Raw genomic sequence first — 19,866 nt, 5'->3', positions numbered from 1 at the left:
TGATATTAGTTATTTTTCCTCTGTATTCCAAAGGCTGATTTTTTATTTTGAACATGTGACCAGCAGCAGAGGACTAGAAGCTCCTCCTGCTTATGCTTCCCTGCAGACAGCCTAGGAAAGAGCTGGGTCATGTGACAGCTGTATATGAATTTGGAAAAAAGCAATTGGGTGTTTATTAAAAACAACAACAGTGTCATAATCCACATACAGAAATAGAAGGGACAATGTAATTTATTTAAACTGTGTGTTTGGTATCACCAAGTGCTTGACATTTGTGAATCCATGAGGAGTTTGCTAGTGTCAAAAAATTTTTTGTTTAGTTTAAAAAATAGAATGTATTTCTATTGAATATTTTTTCACCGTTTCAAACTCTAGATTTAGGCTTGGTTCCCACTGCAGACTTTTATGACCCCCAAGTCGCATGACATGTGAAATCCCATGTTTGTCAATGAGAGCTGTCTTAATTAGGCAAACTGTCTTAAGCAAACTGGTTAACAAATTGAACTGGGAATTTTATTTTTGTTTGTCTTATGTGCATTGCCCTTACCTGTGTTCTTTGCTATGAAGGCCAGTTATAGGTGGGGGCAGAGGCCATTTTCTTTGTTGTTCATGTGTACTGGTGAGTGGACATACTGGATGCCTTTGCTGTAATACCATTGGCTGGGCTTCCATTATGCCCCCAAGTACCTTTCGGGAGGGATGGGCCACCTCCAGGCTCACCTGCCCCCTATCTATCCATTAGCTTGCATGTGCTTCCACTGTGAAGACTCTCATAAATTCACTAGAGTTAGGACTGCAGGTAATACAGGGTGCCGTGGAGTGGCCCTGCAGCTTACACATGCGTTTGCAAATGTGTGCTAACTAAACCCCTGTTTTGACGCAAACGGTTAGACAGGTTTATTTTTGTTTGTCTCATGTGCGTTGCCCTCCATGTGTTCTTTGCTATGAAGGCCAGTTATAGGTGGGGGCAGAGGCCATTTTCTTTGCTGTCTTTATTAGCACTACTAAAGTCGCTCCAACTTTAGAAAAGGTTCCTGCACTACTTCCAGGGCGACTTCTACCAGACTTGTGCCCATAGACTTTAATGGAAGTCAGATCCCTCATCCATATTGAGGAGGTAGAATTATTATTGTTAATTATCTACATTACAGGTAGAATACAAAGGCAGTCCCTACGGTGTAACCCCTCCCTTTCAAAGTCGCATCAAAAGTAGTACTCAAGTCACCAGCAAATCGCCAGGAAGTTGCCTGGCAAAGTTGCACTAATTTCAGGTTGCAGTTGTGTGAAACGAGCCAAAAGGAAACGGGTGTAGTTTCTCCAGCAGGGATATGTAAAAAATGGTTTGCGCTGATGACCATTGTGCAAAAACTTTTCCTCACAGGAAGCTTCCTTGTTGTTGCCATCACTTACCTAGAAGAGGCAAAACCAGGCTCCTAGATGAAATTTCCACAAAACTGAGCGGAGCAAAAATAAGGTCACTAAAATATGACCGAATATTTAATCTGAACATTACTTGAGATACCAAGGCAATGTAGAGAAGCAACAAAGATGTTCAGCCATCAAAATCTGAGGTCATGTAATTATTCATTTTCAGGGCCAGTTCACACCACATGCAGTATAGTGCGCTCCAGTTCCAGAAAAAAAAAAAAAAAAAAAAAGTAGAACATGCTGCATTTTTTTTGCACTGAACTGTACTGGAACGCATCAAAAACACACTGAAATGAACAAAAATGCACTGACACACACATGTCCTTATTTAAGCTGAAGAAATAAAAAGTGGGACACATGCACTGGAATGCATGAAAAACAACAAAAACGCACCGGAAAGCTTCGGAAACGCATCCAAAACACGTATGGAGAAAAGCATCCGGAATGCATCCGGACTGCGTTTGTTTTTTGGTGCGAACTGGCCCTTAGCAAATTAATTCACAATGCTACCTGTTTCTTTAAAACCCCCAATATTGCCACAGCAGCTAATAATGTTTGGTGCCTTCATTAGCAGGTCGGTCTAAGGCTGTGTTCAAATATTGGCTTCCCAGATTGTGTGCAGAATCGCCACTATTCTGCCCGCAATCTCGAATCACGGAGCCTAAAGGTTGAGAAGCATCTTTGTTTACATTTTTACCAAACTTGACACCAGCTTCAAGATGGAATTTCATGATGTTCCAAGTACAGCTCCCTGAAACAATGCATCCGCAGCAGCTAAATGTAGCTGTGCCTGTCAATCTAATTCCCTGACAAAACACCCCCTCCCCTAAGTAGCTAATTGTTTGCACAGCTTGTGCAGCTGTGCTTGAACAAAGCTGACCTTCCAACTTATTAGCTACAGCACCAGATCACTGCACTCTTACCAGTAACATGGCCTGCTCCTGAAGCAGCTGTTGTTGAAGGATTTCTAAGTGCCTTTGCTCTTCTTCCAGCTGTCGTCTGATGTACTCCTGTCAAACAAACATTTCAGAGACTTTAGGGTTTGTGAACTTGAGCATTTTATGGCAATCCTTATGCTTGTAAAGCTGGCTACACACATAGGGACCTGAACGTTGGGAACTGTGCAAAGGACAAAGGAATTACTCTTGATCACCAATATGGGTCCAAGCCAAGCGGAGATCTAGCAAATTTTGAACTATCAGACCCTTCCCCCATTCATTTAGGTACAGGGAGAACATGCAAACACCAGGCAGGTAGTGTCATGGTTGGGATTCAAAATGGCGGCCCTATTGCTGTTAGACGGAAGTGCTAACCACAGGTTACACCCATATTTAGGGTGCAACATGCTCCTATTCACCTAACTTCAGTCACCATAGCTCCCTGTACTCTGACAGTGGGTGGAGGATCTTCTACCCACACGCGCGGTCACAATTTGAAAACAGCACGGCTTGTGCAGGGCTCTGTCCACACAACTGCGTCATTCATTCAGTTTCCAGTGAATTTATTAACTACAAAAAAAAAGTGGGTTGCTGCGCCAGACAGCTTGTCATTCTCAATGAACTGTGAGGGAGCTGGTGAGCACCTTCATATTCCATTGATCTTCTTGCTCTTTAGTAACTGTATGGGCAACTTTATCAACAGAGATGAACAACAAAAGCTAACAAAACTTCCAATAACGTTTAAAACACCAGTAGCTATTGAAATCCATCGCTAGGTTGATGCCATCAAATTCTGACATGAACATGGTCTATAGGTAGCCAGACACTTTCTGCAGATTTGTCTGTGATCAACGCAAATTTTTTCATCCAAAAATAAGAATACTGAGCACATTAGCAATGACTAAAGCATGTACATTTCTACTTGGAGTGAGGGCATAGGGATTTTGCATTGCTTGATAGGGGGCACTCTTCATTAAATGGAAAATCATCTAACATCTGAACTCCAGCTATAGCCTATGGGCAGCACCTCCTGTCCCAAACGGAATCCTATAAATCAGGAAAAGCAAACATTTTACTGATCACTACAGAGCCATTTATCGTTCATAAATCATACATAGGCTGACCTTTACTAACAATTGTACTTGTGGTCCCTAAAAGTCTTCACGTGCATATAAGGAAAGAAAGTAAAATCAGTGTGAAAATAATTTATTTATGTAACTTAGTTCTTGCCAAGATGCATTAGAATAATCAAATGTGATTTGTTCTGTTTTTGAAATCAAGCCATAAGAGTATTTCATAAGTGGCCACTAAGTGGCACTAGTTTCCTAGAATCAAACGCGGCAAATTAATTTAATCTCTACATGCTAATAGGCAGCAAAAGTTTATTTCTGTACATTTATACAAATAAAAGTAAAACAAGTTCTATTTCCAGCAGTTTAGTAAATACCAAGAATAAAATATAATTTGTATTTAAATTATATTTTTATAAGCTCCTTGAGGACAGGGACTGATGTAAATGTACAATTTGTGTAATGGGTAAATTGATGGCGCTATACGAGTACCTATAATAAATAAACATCAACAAAATTCAGAAACTCATCAAGGAGTAACAGAATTCCAACTATATAGTATTAGCAGACCAACAGAAAGAATACCACACTCTGTTAGGTCACACATTACCCTAACACATGGAAGCACACAATTGGCGGTGTATTGTGGAGCGATTCATTCTGAATTCCATTATAATGCAACTTTTAAGTCCCTCCAATGCAACTGCACTGCAACACACAAACAGGAACCATTTTTGCATTATAGTGCAAGGTGTGCCTGGCAAAGAAATGCCTGGGGGGACGTGGTCTCGGCATGGCGGCGTGAGGACGCTCTGAAGGAGAGCTGCCGGCACTTCGCCCGCAAATAACCTTCATACCGACTCCGGAGACCCCATTCTGCTCCTAACGGGATGCCCCCAAAGCGGCGACAGTCCCAGCAGCCACAGCGGACACTACGTGCACGATCCCACTCCATTGGAGACTTCTTTTCCGGCAGCCGCTGGTCCGGGCCTACTACTCCTAACACTCCCAAGATGGCGACCGCTCTTCAGGTGCCAGCGGTGAGTGCGCTCTCCCTCATTCCCTCCCCGTGCCTGGACTCCACGGCTCCGCCATCCCCGGCATCCACAAGGGGGAACATCCGTATTAGAGGCCTGCCTGAAGCTACTGCAGCGAAGGATATTGTCCCCACTCTTCAGGGAGTTTTCAAGCAGATCCTGGGGAGGGACACCCCAGTTCACATTGAAATAGACAGAGCACATAGGGCGCTGCGCCCCCCTCTGATGACCCTGATAAACCTCGGGACATTATCTGCAAGCTCCACAAGTACACAGTGAAAGACCGCATAATGTACCACATGCGAGGGGTCTCTACCATCGACTTTGATGGGGCACAGCTGTCCTTGTACCCGGACATTTCCCGCCGCACTCTGATGCAACGTAGGGCCCTGAAACCCATGTTGGAAACTATTAGAGACGCTGACCTGACATACCGCTCGGGGTTTCCCCTTCAGTCTCTCAGTTACCAAGAATGGGAAACAGCATGTCCTGAGGAACGGGGACGACCTGCCGCACTTTTTGACTCAACTGGATCTTCCGCCTGTGGACATTCCGGACTGGCGCACCACTCCTGAACTGCCCCTGCCGGCCCGCACGCCACCATGGTGCTCGGCGCGCCGGCGCGGTCGCAACCGCTCCCGCAACCGGCCCTCCCGCCCGGATCCCTGAGGACCCGCCGACCTGGATGTCCCGGGTTCTTTTAGACATTCCTGGCTTTTTGCTGGCTGACAAGATAGCGGGCCCCTCCCGTTGATCCTGCCCTGTTGGAGTAACGTTTCCTGTGAGGCCGTGGCATGGGATCATGTCGCTGGGCCACTCAGGTCTGAGACAGTGGGGACACCCCTCACCACCTGCGGACTGCCGGTTTGCTGCCAGAATTTTTTTTTCTCCTTTTCCTAGCCATTTTTTGCTGGGCACCTGTTGGGACTAGTAGACTGGGCTCCGATCTACTTACAAGACACGATCTACCTCCAGCACTTTGTTCATTTTGTTGTCTTTTTCCTGTTCCCTCTCCCCCCCTCCGCCATTTTAATTTCTGAGTCTATGGGTCACATGTTTTCTACTTTGCAGGGTCTGCTGTCGGGCGGTCGATGGTGTTGCTGGGTCTCTCTCTCACTCCTGTACCGGGCATACGGGTCCTTGGTCCTAACATCTTATGAATGGCTCCTCTGAAGATCCTGACATAGAACGTTCGGCGCCTGAGCTCCCAATTTAAAAGAGGTAAGTTGTGGCTTGAGTTGCATAGACTGGGTGCACAGGTGGTTTTCTTGCAGGAGACGCATTTCGCCCCCCCAATCCATGCCCAGGTTGCCCACTCACTTGTACAGTCAGTGGTTTCACAGCCACTCCCCGCGACCAAAGTCTGGGGGAGTCGCTAATTGCTCTTCACAGGGACTTCCCGTTTGTTCCGACTGACACCCTCTCTAACGCACAGGGTAGATACGTCTTCCTGAAGGGGACGCTGTAAGGCCGACCATTGACTTTGGCTTCCCTTTATGCCCCGAATTCGGGACAGCTGACCTTCCTTGAGTGTGCCTTGGATTCTCTGGCCACATTTCGTGAGGGCCAGTTGATCCTTGGCGGAGATTTTAATTTCTGTCTGGACCCTCGTACTGACACGTCGTCGGGGCGCACGGCACACTCGTTTGCGGCACACCGCCGACTCCTCCGGCTGTTGCAGACGCACGGCCTGGTGGATTGCTGGTGACTTCCTCCATCCCTCTCTGTGGGACTACAGCTATTACTCGGCGACTCACGACTCCTACTCACGCATGGACATGCTCTTAATTGACCAGTCCCGACTAGACTCTCTGGCGGGTGCGGACATCTCCGCCCGCACTCTCTCGGACCATGCCCCGGTGACTGTGCAGGTGGATTTCCTCCACCGTGGGGACAGGGAATGGATGTGGCGACTGAACGAGAACCTTCTTGACGCAGTGGTAACTAAAACTGTGACTGACACGATTTCTAACTATTTCCGCGAGAACGATAGCGAAGACGTTGCCCCGTCGGTGATCTGGGAGGGACACAAGGCAAATGTCCGTGGCGAACTGATTTCGCAGGGGGCCCGCTTGAGGGACCGCCTGGCGGACCTTAACCGGCTTCTAATGCAAATTCGGGAGACTGAATTGTCACACAAGCGCTCACGGGAGCCGGGGACCCTCCATAAACTGCAGGGCCTGCAGGAAGAGCTGTCCGCTCTCCTGGAGGCTCAGATACATAGCAGGTATAGTAGGTATATCTCTCAAGTTCTAGGAGTACAGTAACAAATGCGGGCGCTTGCTGGCCAGAGCCCTACGTAAGCAGCGAGCCTCGACTCGCATCCCCAAGTTGCAGACCCCCCAGGGCCCGGTAACCCAGATTCCCTCCCAGATCGCGGACGCTTTCCGGAAGTATTACTCTCGACTATATAACCTTTCACCCTCCCTTTCGGATGCTGCTGCAGCAGCAGCCGCCAAAAGCGACCGGATTAAACAATACCTAGATGAGGCTGATGTCCCCCATCTGACCACCCACTCGGTGACGGCCCTCGAGCGTCCCATTTTGGAACAGGAGCTGGAACTAGCCCTCAAGGCTCTGCCGAAGGGGAAGAGCCCAGGCCCCGATGGTTACACCAAAGCGTACTACCTTAAGTTCCGTTCCTCACTAATATCCCCGATGTGTAAATACTTTAACGCACTGGCGCGGGGCTCCCCGGCCACCAGAGATGCTCTTCTCGCTCATATCACTGTTCTCCCTAAAGACGGCAGGGACCCCATATTACCCAGCAGTTACCGACCGATATCGTTACTCAATACGGATATCAAGATCCTGGGAAGGATCTTGGCCGACCGTCTAAAGCCTCTGCTGCCCTCAATTATACACCCCGACCAGACTGGGTTTATTGCGGGACAGGAAGCTCGTGACAATGCCAACAGAGCGCTCCAAATAATACACTGGGTAGGTCCCACCCTCACCATCCACCCTGTTTCTTGCTGTCCACTGATGCTGAAAAGGCGTTTGACAGGGTGGATTGGCTTTACATGCGCCTGGTACTGGAGCACCTGGGTCTGGGTCCTCGAATGACTGGTTGGGTTGCGGCGCTTTACGCCTCGCCCGAAGCCAGGGTGAAGGCAGGGGGATGTCTTTCCCTGCCCTTCCCGATCCACAACGGTACGGGCCAGGGCTGCCCCCTATCGCCACTGCTATTCACCCTGACCCTGGAGCCATCCCTGGCGAGAGTCAGGGCGAACCCCGACATTTGGGGGGGTCACGGTAGGCCCCACGGAACACAAATTATGGGCATACGCAGACGAAGTCCTCTTCTCGAAGACCTCAGACGTCGCTTCCTGTTCTCATGTCCGAGCTCAGGGCTTTTAATACGCTTTCCAAATTCAAAATTAATTTAAATGCCCCTCTCCGTTCCACAGGACATGGCCACAGCTTTGCAGTTCTCCCTGCCATTCACCTGGTGCCATTCCAAACTCAAGTACCTGGGGGTTTACCTTCCTGACTTCCACTGACGTGTTCGGACTTAAATTATGCGCCCCTGCTGAATGTGATCCGCAGGGATCTAACAGCCTGGACCAAATTGACACTGACTTGGATTGGGAGGGTGAATGTGCTTAAAATGAACATCCTGCCGTGGATTCTATTCTACTTACAGATGCTACCTGTGCGCCTACCTAGGTCTTTCTTCTTGAGCCTCAACAGCCTGTTTATCCGTTTTGTGTGGAGTGGTAAGCATCCTCGCCTGGCTTTTCCCCTCATGCAGCGTTCCAAGCAGACGGGTGGACTGGGGATCCCCTTGATCCGGAGATATTATGAAGCGATTGCTTTGCAGCGAATCCTGGACTGGCACCACCATGTCCGGGACAAGCTGTGGGTTCCTATGGAAACATATATGGCGGGCAGGAACCTGGCCCATGCTCCTTGGCTCCCCAGGGAACACAGGGACCTCTCCACACGGGTATCCCCGTCCACGACCCACACCCTGCAGGTTTGGGATGAAGTTAATGCCAAATTACAGCTCTCCCCGCTGGCACCACTTGGGGGTTTCCTTCTTTGGGACATGGGCGTACGGCGGGGAGACGCGCTGTGGACGCTTTGTACAAGAGGGGAGGATGTTGCCACTCTCAGAGCTCAGAGAGCGTTACGGGAGATACCCGATGGACTTGTGGCGCTATCGACAGTTGACTCACTTCCTTCTTCCCAAGATGGTGGTGATTCGCTCACCAACGCCGATGTCCCCTTATGAGAAGCTATGCATTTCCAAGGACCCGATCCAGCATTCCATTACGCTGCTGTACCAACTTCTTTGCCCTTCGGACCTGGAGTCCAAACTCTTATTTGTGAGGGAGTGGGAGAGAGACTTGCAGTGCACCTTTTCTGAGCAACAGCTGACCCATATGTACCAACTGATCCACTCTAGCACGGTGGATACTAAGAAGCAGGAAAATAGCTATAAATTACTGACAAGGTGGTACAGGGTGCCCTCCCGGCTCGCACGGATCTTTCCGGGTGCCTCGGACCGCTGCTGGAGGGGCTGTGGGGACAGGGACACCTTCCTCCACATTTGGTGGGGGTGCCCGCTCCTGCGGCCATTCTGGGTGGACATTCGGGCACAGATCTCGGCGATCCTGGACGTGGATGTCCCTGACGACCCACGACACTTCCTCCTGCACGTGCCATCCATCCCTCTTAGCCGATATAGAAAAAGTGTTCTGCCGCACTTGTTAAATGCCACTCGTCGCCTGGTCCCGGTGTTCTGGAAGCAGACAAGGGTGCCTGACAGAGCGGCATGGATCTTACTGCTAAACAATATTATGGCGGCTGAGGAATGGATGGCTCGGTGTAAGGACCGTTATGACAAATTTTACATGAAATGGGTAGTGTGGATAGACTATACGGACTCGGGCACGGGTGGCTCTGCGCCCGTGTCGGTGGCTGACCCTGCTATGTGATGGACTCTTGCCACGGACCCTTGCTGAATCTGACAGCATCGAGACGATGCTGCATTGTTGTTATACCTCTCTTATTGTAATATTGTGTTATGACCTCTGGACTCACCCCCTATCCCCTCCCTACACTTCCTCTCTGTATCTCTTCCCAACTCCTCCCCGCCCTTTTCTTCATTCTCCCCCCCCCCTTCGATTTCTGGCCTTGGCCTTCTGTCAATATCTGAGCGCTCATAATGATGATAGATGTGTTCAAATGTTGCCTACAAGGGCCATCACCCTTATTCATTTTCCCTAGTTGCTTTGCACGAGGTTCTCTTGATTTTTGGTTACAATGGCCTCTTACCATTAATGTTGCAATGTCCAGTGCCCTTGATGGGTACACTTCCTTGCGTGTCTTGTTGTACCTCTTATCTTTGCCTATTTGTCTGTTTTTTTTCTGTTTGCATTCAAAAACTTAAATAAAGATTATACAAAAAAAAAAAAAAAAAAAAAGAAATGCCTGGTTTAAGTTTACTGTGGTGCAATAGTAGCCCATTCAAAGCTAATAGGCTGTCTAACACAAAGCACCGCAAAGGTAGTAAATTACTCTTAGGTTAAGGGTTCTAATGTTTAAAATATTACTAAACCCAGGACCCTGCATTCACTGTATCTGGTCTCCCACTGTTTAGAGAACATGGAAATGCAATAGCTTTAATAAAAAAGCAAAATACCTTTTATCATCAGTATATAGAAGTTTTGTCATTTCTACCAGTGTCTGGTTAGATTTTGTAGGAGGAAACTTCATTAAAGCTTGCAGGAGGAGTTTTCATTCTACTCTGGCTCTCTGAGACTGCATGACCCCCTGTCTGGACAGTGCCGATTGGCACTATGCTGATCACATGCACTCTCCCAAGAAAGAAGAAAAAAAAAAACAAAACTTTAGCAATACCAAACTGAGCATGTGTAGCTTATCCCCTAGCCTCTGTTGTATCAGCAGATAGATTGGGGACAGTGGAAGAAGAGGATTAGAGGAGACCGAATCAACAGCCTTTTTACACAGTGCAGAGGGTTAGAGACGAGATCAAACAGCCTTTTTTACACATGGCAGAGATTTAACCCTTTAGGTTCAAGTGATAACAAGCATGCTTTACTACATATACAGAACGATTTTACGGTTTTGGGGTTCAGTAACACTTTAAAGCGGTTGTACACCCACTTTGTTATTTTTACCTACAGGTAAGCCTATGATGAGGCTTACCTGTAGGTAAAATAAATATCACCTAAACGTGCACTGCTTGATATTTACTCTGCATGCAGCCTCTGATGTCAGCGGTGTATGCGCTCTGAAGGTCCAGCATATCATACCGGAACCCCAGAGCTTCTTGCAGGAACTGAGAGCTCCCGGGCGCATGTGTGGGAGCGATGTCATCATGGCTCCGGCCACTCAAAGTGCCGGAGCCCACGAACCCGGAAGAAATGTCGGGGGAACAGGTCATCCCTCTCAGCAGTCACCGGGCGCCGCTGCGATGGCTTCGTTCTAAGGCAAGTATTTCATAATTGTGACGGAACCGACACACACTTCTTCCATCAGTATATCACTTCCTCCAGTCTGAACATAGAGATCAGATATTATAGCCGCATAACATGCGAGACTAGCTGACAAATAGCTTGTATGAGATCTGGAACTATTTATTGAACAAACTCACACAGCCTATTTATTCCATAGGAGGACAGTCCCCCCTACTGATACAAACTGTATAAAGGAATACAATTACCATAGCTAAACAACAACCGCATGAACACTAACCCAGATATTTACCCAAAGCATCAAACAATGGTTTAGATAACTAGGTACAGCTGATTAATGGCTAATCCCATCATAGAGGATTCTCTAAGAGTTAATCAAATTACCCATCAGACAGAAACAATAGGTGAATGGGAATCCACACCTAGACAATGCTTTGATTAATCAGGATCTCACTACAGGTCAGGCTTACTGGCATCAAGCTCATAAAGTACAATACACATTATTACAAGTGTAAACACACCCCTTAGCGGACAATAGGTGAGTTAATTAGCACAATTAACAATTTGTGGAAGACAGGTGGTTGAGCTGAAATTAGCATCTGCTATTAGTCTGACTGTGTGGGGCAGTCCTTATTGGTAATGAGCAGTTAGGCCCTAATAAGGACCCCGCGCCTAGAGTCCCAGAGTCTGTGTGTCTTGGGGAGACATGGATTGAATCCAAAGTAACATTACTCCAAGGGTCCCCCCAGTATACACCACTATCACTACAAAGTCTGGGGCCATAGTCAGTAGGCAAGAGGCTAGCCTGCAGTCCCCTCCCAAAGTCTGTTTTGAGTATCACAATAATGTGCTAGTATGTGATGCATACTAGCACAATCTGCCATTCTCTTGCAGGTTTTTTCTTTCTTTTAAGGGTTTACAACCGCTTTTAAGTAAAACATGACAAGTTCAAACTTAAATGGTGTTTAAAATAGTTTAGCTTCTTTAGCAAAGACCTTTTTCTTCCCTAACAAGTGGAACCACCAGTGGCTATCCAGGGGCTAAGGCTTTTAACTTTAAAGTCTTTCTAAAAACAAGTTATATCTACCTGCTTTGTGCAATGGCTTTGCATCCTCTTCTTTTTGGGTCCCCCGTCGGCGCTCTTGGCTCCTCTTGCCAAGTGCCCCTAATAGCAAGCCATTCCCCCAACGGCACAGCCCCACCCTCTTCTCTCTCCTCATTGATTGGCTGTAAATGACAGCTGCAGGAAAGAGGCAAGGAGGGATCAGGATGAAGAGAGAGAGCGCCGGGAGAGTCGTTGCTCTCATGCGTATCACTGGATCGAGCAGGGTCTCAGGTAAGTATAAGAGGGGGTTGGGGGAGCTGTATCCAGAAGATTTTTTACCTTAAGGAGTTCCCCCTGTAAAAATTATTCTGCATTCAGAACCACTTTAAACAACTTGTTAATGTACTCGAGGGGTAATTTGCTAAACTGGAAAAATAAAAAGTTCTCAATGAAAACCAAGCACTAGCCTATAAAGACAAATCAGATTAGTCTGATCAGATTAGTCCTTTTTCTACTAGTAAAAAAAAAAAAAAAAGATAAACTATGGCCAAGTGCTTCAATTTCATAGAAACATTATTTGCTGTCTTTAACCGATTTATAGCAAGGTCTAAATTTCCTCATTCAGTATAAATGCCTCAAAATCATCAGGCATTGTTTATTTCCAAAAGGAGCACCCTCAAGTTAATATACTAGGTTTACATGGCCTAATTCCAGGCAGCGCCTAACACTTGATCCCCCACAACAAAATTCCCAGCGTATCTGTCCACAACAAAGACTGTCATTTTTGCCACTTCTTGAATAAGGCAACCCAGGTGGTAAAAGGATTTTCACAGCCAAAATGATGTGTGAACAGGCTAGAACAATTCCATGAGAAGAAAGACACCAAACCGGAAATATGACAATCTAAAATACAGAACTGTGATAGCAGAAAAGATATATCGCAGACAGCAAATAACTTGTCAAATTTATTTTTAAGATAAGAAAGCCAATCCACAAAAGCATTACTTACATTTGCCCTGACACTGTAAAGCGGGGGTCAGCAACCAGTAGATCGTGGCCAGGTGACTAGTAGAGGGTGGTCTGGGCTTGCTGACCAGCCATCCCAGAGCATCAAACAGAGTGCAATGCAGAGGGACTACTTTAAGGTTGGAGCTGTAGAAGGGTGCAAGAGCCGTATAAGCCGATGTCTCCTATTTAGTGCTGGCTCTTGACCCATGCGGAGTGATACCAACTGCACCCCACCTCTTATCCCAGCTAGCGGTCCCCAGGGCGGTGCCATCAGCAGGAAAGAAGAGATCTTCAGGTCAATGTGAAGCAATACACTGGGCATATTAGTATAGGGCTGCTTTAGCACTGATGTCCTGCGGTTTACCCACACCGCAGGTACAGTTCAGTTTGCCTGGAGCTTTCCAGGGTTAGCTGTGCTTAGCCATAGACTTCTATTATATCCTGCAGGTTTGGTGCACTTTCTGAAATCGCACTACACCTGCAGGATATATTAGAAGTCTATGGTGAAGCACAGCTAACCCAGGAAAGTCGCAAAAGCACTGCATCTATGGTGCAGGTAAACCGCAGCACATCAGTGTAAAAGTAGCCTTGGGGGGCTGAGAACAGTAAGGATTTGATTAAATTTGCATTTTGGGGGTTGGTAAACCCCCATCATTTAGATGTGTTTTTACACGCCAGCCTCTTTAGCTGCAGTGGCAAGGGGTGTACACATGTTGCAGCCACAGCAGGAGTTCTACGCCCTGTCATGGTTGCTGGGTGTAGCACCTGCCAAGCATGACCCATTCAAGTGGCCACTCTGCAGGTGCCCTTCAACTTTGTGCAGTACTGCAAATAATGGGATAAAGTGGGCAGCATTGTGTTGTTTTCTCACCATCTGCTTTAACCCCTTGGACCCCACAGAAGCTTGCAGTTGTAGGGCGCTTGCAGAGTTGTCCAATTATTTAAATAGGTTGCATTTGGCAGGTGGTAGCACCCACCCAAAGCAACAGGGGGTTTAATTCCAGATGCAGCATATGTACACCTTTGGCTGGTGCAGGGAAGTTGCTAGTGCTGGAGAGTTTTTAGAAGCGCACAAGTGCTCTGGCCTGATGATCAAGCATGCATGACAGAATTTTAGGCTACTTTTACTGGCTGCATGCTTATTCCAGGTCAGAGACTCCCTCAAAAGTAAAGCAAGAAAGCCCAGAATCCTGCTCTGTAAAAACAAGGTTTAACTCTCAGCTGTTATATTTGCATGCAAGACATCCAAGAATAATTTAAAGCTTTACTACAAATGATACAATACACTGGCAGAGTGACCACACTGGACATGATGCTGTGAAAGCAAAGCAAGAACTAACTTAGGTCATCATGCATGTCTGTATGGAATGGCATCAGAAGAAGAATCAAAGACTATTGTGAACTTCTAGACATCACATTGCCAGAATTACATTCAACACAGATACATAAACACATTCTAGTGCTAAACAATGTGTCACCACTAATCCCGGCCTCCTGTTGTCTTCAGGTGGTTTAAAATTCAGTGCAATGCCTTTGTAGGCTGCGTGCACCACCTACCCATGTGGCAAAAACTGTAAAAAATTAACCTAGTTGGCCTTGGGAACACATCCCCCAAAACTCTCAGCATCTAATCAGGATACTGCAATTTTAAAAAGAGCTATCAGAGTCCATAGTCCATCGGTACACTTCTAGGCTACACAGACCACACTTTTTTTTAATACATAAACGTTGCCACAAGGGTAGCTTTTCAGTTGTTAGAGGAAGACTGGTAAAAAAAAAAAAAAAAAACCTACATTTAGGATGTGCCGCATCAAACTACCCACACCATAATTGAATATTATGTTAAGTTTTACACATTTATTAGCTTTTTTTAATTACTCACCTGTTCTCTTTCTACACGTCTTTTCTCTTCCTCCGCTCTTCTACGTTCTTCTTCTTCTTTACGTCTTCTTTCTATCTCCTCCATTCTCTTCTTTTCTTCCTGCTCTCTCCTCCGTTGCTCTCTTTCTTGCTGCCTTCGTGCCTCCCGCTCTCTTCTTTGTTGCTGATTGGGAGGGGAAAAAGAAAAGAAAAAAAATTACAGCCACATGGTATTAACTAGTTCAGAATACTATTTTTTTCACTCTTTAAAGTAGACCAATATAACCTTGCTGGGAAAGATTAAACTGAAAACGATTAAGAAAATTTTAAATATACACATAAGCAGCAGTCAACAGCACTAGTACAGCAGTCTTTTTTTCAGAGTTGCCCCAATAACAGTTTTATCACTTACTGTTCCTGCCAAGTATAGCAAAAGTGACAGTTAACCTCCCTGGCGGTATGATTCTTTTGGATTTTAGGTGCTGAAAGTGGTACCATTATTTTGCATGTAATTCTTGTGAATGACCAGCCCAAACCAACTGTATACATTTACTATATAGAAAAAAAAAAAAATATATATATATATATATATATATATATATATATATATATATATATATATATATATATATATATACACACACACATACATACACAGTTGGTTTGGGCTGCTCATTCACAAGAATTATGTATGTGTGTATGCGTGTATTTACATAAAAAGTACAGGAAACTGCAGGAAAGGGCACTGGGGGGCAATGTAATGTGAATTTTTTATTTTGAATGGTATCAGTGTGTTTGGTGTATTTTACATTTGAATTTGCCACCGGTTCTGCAAACTCGGCAACGCATATGGGTCGTGCTGGCTAATATAAACAACTTCGTAACAAATACACAACAATTAGGAGGGGTGGTGCTGTGTCAGTCAATGAACTTAAAAAAGGGATTTTACGGTGAGTAACATAAAAATTCTATTTTCTCTTACGCTCATCAACGGACATGGCTCTATTCTTGACCATAGGGATGTCCCAAAGCCGTGTCTCAATGAGGGGTGGGCAAACAAAAACAAACAGGAGCACCCAGGCAAACATATCAACCACCCAAACAAGCCCCCCTACCCAGGGGGCAACAAGAAACCTTAAACAAAGGCCTGCAAAACCATGCAGCCAAAATAAGAATCTGAAGTTACAAACATAGCAATGTCCTAAAATTTGGGAAAAGTGCACACAGATGCCAACCTGAGACACAGGCGCCTGAAATCGGACATTCAAGAAACACTATTGGCTCCAGTGGAGTATGCCATAATAGAAAGAAGAAGCCCAACCCTTTATGGTATAAACCAGAACAGCTCCAGCAGAATCCCTTGGGAAATAGTGGCAGAGGAGGCCGCCAGGCTATTCCAGAGGGTTTCCATGATCACAAAAGAAAGGAATCTGACCTCTTGCAGAAAGCCATCACAGATAGTATACACAAAGACCAAGGACAGAGAAGGCAGGACAATATCTTCAATAGGGTGGAAAAACACCACCACCATTGGAAAGCGGGAGACACATGAATGGAGAGCTTCCTTAACCCCAACGTAAGACCAAAAAGAATAGGGCCTCCAGCTCCAAAACCTACTTTGTGGAAGGGAAGATGACCAAAAACAAAGAACAAAGACAACTTCATAAAAGGCAAAAATCACTGGTTTGCCTACAACAGAGAGGGGGTTTATAACAAAGGCAAGAACATTTTTTTCCAGATGCCCCTAGGAGCAGCTGTAAAAATTTCCATGAGTAAAAATGTGCATGAGGCCTTAAAAAAACTGAAAGTGGTTCTAACGCCTAAAGGTTTTTTTTAGCTTAATGCATTCTATGGAGCTCTGAGGACATCACCAGAAGTGACGAAACGCGTCAGCTTGGACCGCACAAACATCATTACATCACACTCAGTGGAGCGCAAGCCGGAAGTAGCCTGTTTCCCTCCGAAGAGGACGAGCAGCCCGCACCGCTAGACCACTAGGGGATGTGATACTCCTTTTTTTAACTGCTTTACCCGAATTATGGGCAATAAAAGGTTTATTTGAACTGAATTACACTATTTGGAGCCTTTTTCTTCTCCCATATACCACCACTGATACCCCGGAATCCAGCGGAATATCTGCAAGTGTGGAGTCATTTAAAGGGGATACCTATTAAGCCCAGGGGGCTTTTTCAAGCTTGAATAGGTTCTAATGCCATATGGTATATAGAACCCACTTCATCTGGTAAGTGATCCAGCCTTTTCTTTCTTAGAAGAAAATTGGTGTCACAGCAAGCACGTGCACTTTTGAATTGAAGATTCACATAGTTTGTCATCAAGGACATTTACTTGAGCACTGAAGTCACCTTTATTATATTATAAAAAATATTTTGGAGACTCTTCATACACATATATATATATATATATATATATATATATATATATATATATATATATATATATATATATATACACATATATACACACACGTATACATATTCCCTTTGATTATTCACAGATAATATATTGAATTTTATTGAAGTTTTTTCACCTACTTGATTATTCACTTGTTTAATATAATTTTAAAATTTGCACATACCTTTGTCACTTTTTATTCATTTATTTGCAAATTTCCACACTGGTACACATACCATTGTAAAAAGATATAGTTAATATATAGGTATTCACGGTTTTGAGCAAGCGCTGTATTTGCTCTAATTAGGCCATAGACACTCTATATACCTTATTTTGTACAGCAGCTGCTATTTATTGGTTTTAGGCGCTTTTATATGTAATATTATTCACCGGTAATATTAACCCTTTTAGTACTCTTCCACTGGCGCAAGGTATATACATCCTGGAGACAATAACTCCTCCCTGAGAGGAATTCTCCAAGGAGCATCTGGAGCTAGCCTGACCCAGCCAGCGTATCAAGCTCGGCGAGGCCAGTCCAGAACCACGAGAAACACCAGAATCCCTTCTGCCTTGATCCTGCAAAACATTCTTGGCAGCAACTTGGGAGGAGGAAAGGCAGACCGCAGCTGATACTGACATTTGCCCATCCGTGAGCAGGCACACACGACCATGCCGGCAGCAGCCGTGTGCAGGTGACCATGCTAAACTCCACGGCATCATTCAAGTTGAACTTAGCAAATGTTCTTGCCCCTGACAGAACCCAACCCATGGTGCAACAACTGCACCCGCCAGAGGCTCATAGGGAGCGGGCCACAAACCGCAGCACTATCCTGTCGATGCAACGCCAACAGGTCCACGTCTGGAGCGCCCCCAACGAAGGCACAACTGCTGAAACACTTCCGGATGAAGGGACCATTCCCCTGCATCCAAGGCCTGTCGACTGAGGCAATCCGCCCACCAAATTTTCCACACCTGGAAAGGGAACAGAGAAAGAGCTGGAACAAGGCGCACTGCCCAACAAAGTATTGACACTTCAAGGCCGCAAGGACACCCTTGGTGCCCCCTTGGTGAATGACATAAGCCACGGTCGTGGCGTAGTTGATTTAATGTGAACAGGGCAGCTGCAGGTGCCCGATCCAGTGAACCAGGCAAAGCCGGATCGCTCTCAGCCCCAGGACATTGATCGTAGCGTGGATCCTCCAGGTACCATACTCCCGGGGGGGGGGGGGCACAAAAGGACAGAGGGAAACCCAGGAGTGTGAGGGTCCGACCATCCCAGAGAGAGGGCCCGTGTCCACCCCAAAATCCACCAGGGAAGGGGGGGGGGGGGCATATACTTACCATATCGGCGGGCGCCATCTCATGACAGGACTCCACACCACCAGAGTAGGGGGGCTGTCGACCAAATGGGAACGCTGTGACATAAGCCTAGACCCTGTCGTGTGCGTCCTGGCGAGACGTTTAACTCGCGGGGCCAGGGCCAGTCCCCGTCCAGCGGGACTATGTCGCGGCCGACCCAACGCGAAGCTAAGGCCTGCATGCGCTTGATGGCCAGACTGGGGTGACCACTGGATATGGGATCCAGTCTGTTGCCCAGCCCGGCAAAATTAATTCCATGCCAGGACCAAAGATCCCATCAAGGAACTAGGTCTTTACTCCTGACTAGGCAGATTAAAACTGACATCCTATGCAGGAAGAGAGAGGGTGTACGCTCCAGGACTGCCCATAGGCATAGCCAGAACTTTTTTCTGCCTAGTGTCCTACTCCTGTAGGGGGCAGTATAACCCTACTGATATGGATCAGAGAGAACTGTGTCCGTCAATGAATTATGGAGAAATACATTTAATGATTTACAATGCATACATAACTCCAGTTTTCTATTTATCTGTAGCTCTGCTTTAAAGATACTGTAGCAAGCTTTAAACCAAATTTAAGCGACCAATAACAAATGTTATAGTCCAGAAAATGTAAGCCTCCCACGTTACAAAACCAAAGCCATTCCTGATTTTATTTATAACTGAGCTAATAGGCCACAGCAGTTGCTTCTAGGCCATGAATGATCATAGCAAGTCAAGCTTTTCGGCAGTGTTATGCAACAGACTCAACATTTATGACTGTATTTGATATAGATTTTAGCAACGCAGGTGAATGAAAGAAAGAACAGCTAGTGGAAACTTTTTACCTTAAAGAGGTTGTAAACTCGTTTGATTTTTTTTTTTTTTTTTTTTAAACCCTGCAAAAGAAAGACATAATGAGCTAGTATGCATCGCATATTAGCTCATTATGCAATACTTACCTCAGAACGAGCCCCCGCCGTGCCGCTCACTCACCTCTATGACGGGCGACATGTCTAGTCGCCCGTCTTCCGGGATCGCGGCATCCGGCCATCTGATTGGCCGGAGCCGCGGTGCCGTCACTCCCGCGCACGCGCGCGGGAGCCGACAGTCACGGCACGGGGCTCTGAGGGAACGGCACGATCGGCCGTTCCTTCAGAGCGCATGCGCCAGTGACGTCACTGGCGACATGTAAGGTAAATATCTCCTAAACTGTACATGTTTAGGAGATATTTACAGTACCTATAGGTAAGCCTTATCATAGGCTTGCCTATAGGTACAAGTTGTA

At 46.1% G+C, this 19,866-nt stretch overlaps 1 protein-coding gene across 2 annotated transcripts in view; it reads right to left on the bottom strand.

The window, feature by feature from the left end:
- MAP4K4 (mitogen-activated protein kinase kinase kinase kinase 4) overlaps positions 1-19,866 on the bottom strand; it is a 340,786-nt gene that overhangs the window by 51,666 nt on the left and 269,254 nt on the right. For both annotated transcript variants that reach the window (XM_082246630.1, XM_082246631.1), the window contains exons 13-14: positions 14,855-15,016; positions 2,352-2,438 (exon numbers count right to left, since the gene is read on the bottom strand). In XM_082246630.1, the coding sequence (XP_082102756.1) occupies positions 2,352-2,438; positions 14,855-15,016 (249 nt within the window). The remainder of the gene's footprint in view (positions 1-2,351; positions 2,439-14,854; positions 15,017-19,866) is intronic.

This window comes from Pelophylax lessonae, assembly GCF_965119305.1.
Source record: "Pelophylax lessonae genome assembly, chromosome: 2".
NCBI classification, from domain to species: domain Eukaryota; kingdom Metazoa; phylum Chordata; class Amphibia; order Anura; family Ranidae; genus Pelophylax; species Pelophylax lessonae.
This window is presented reverse-complemented; position numbering and strand designations above follow the sequence as displayed.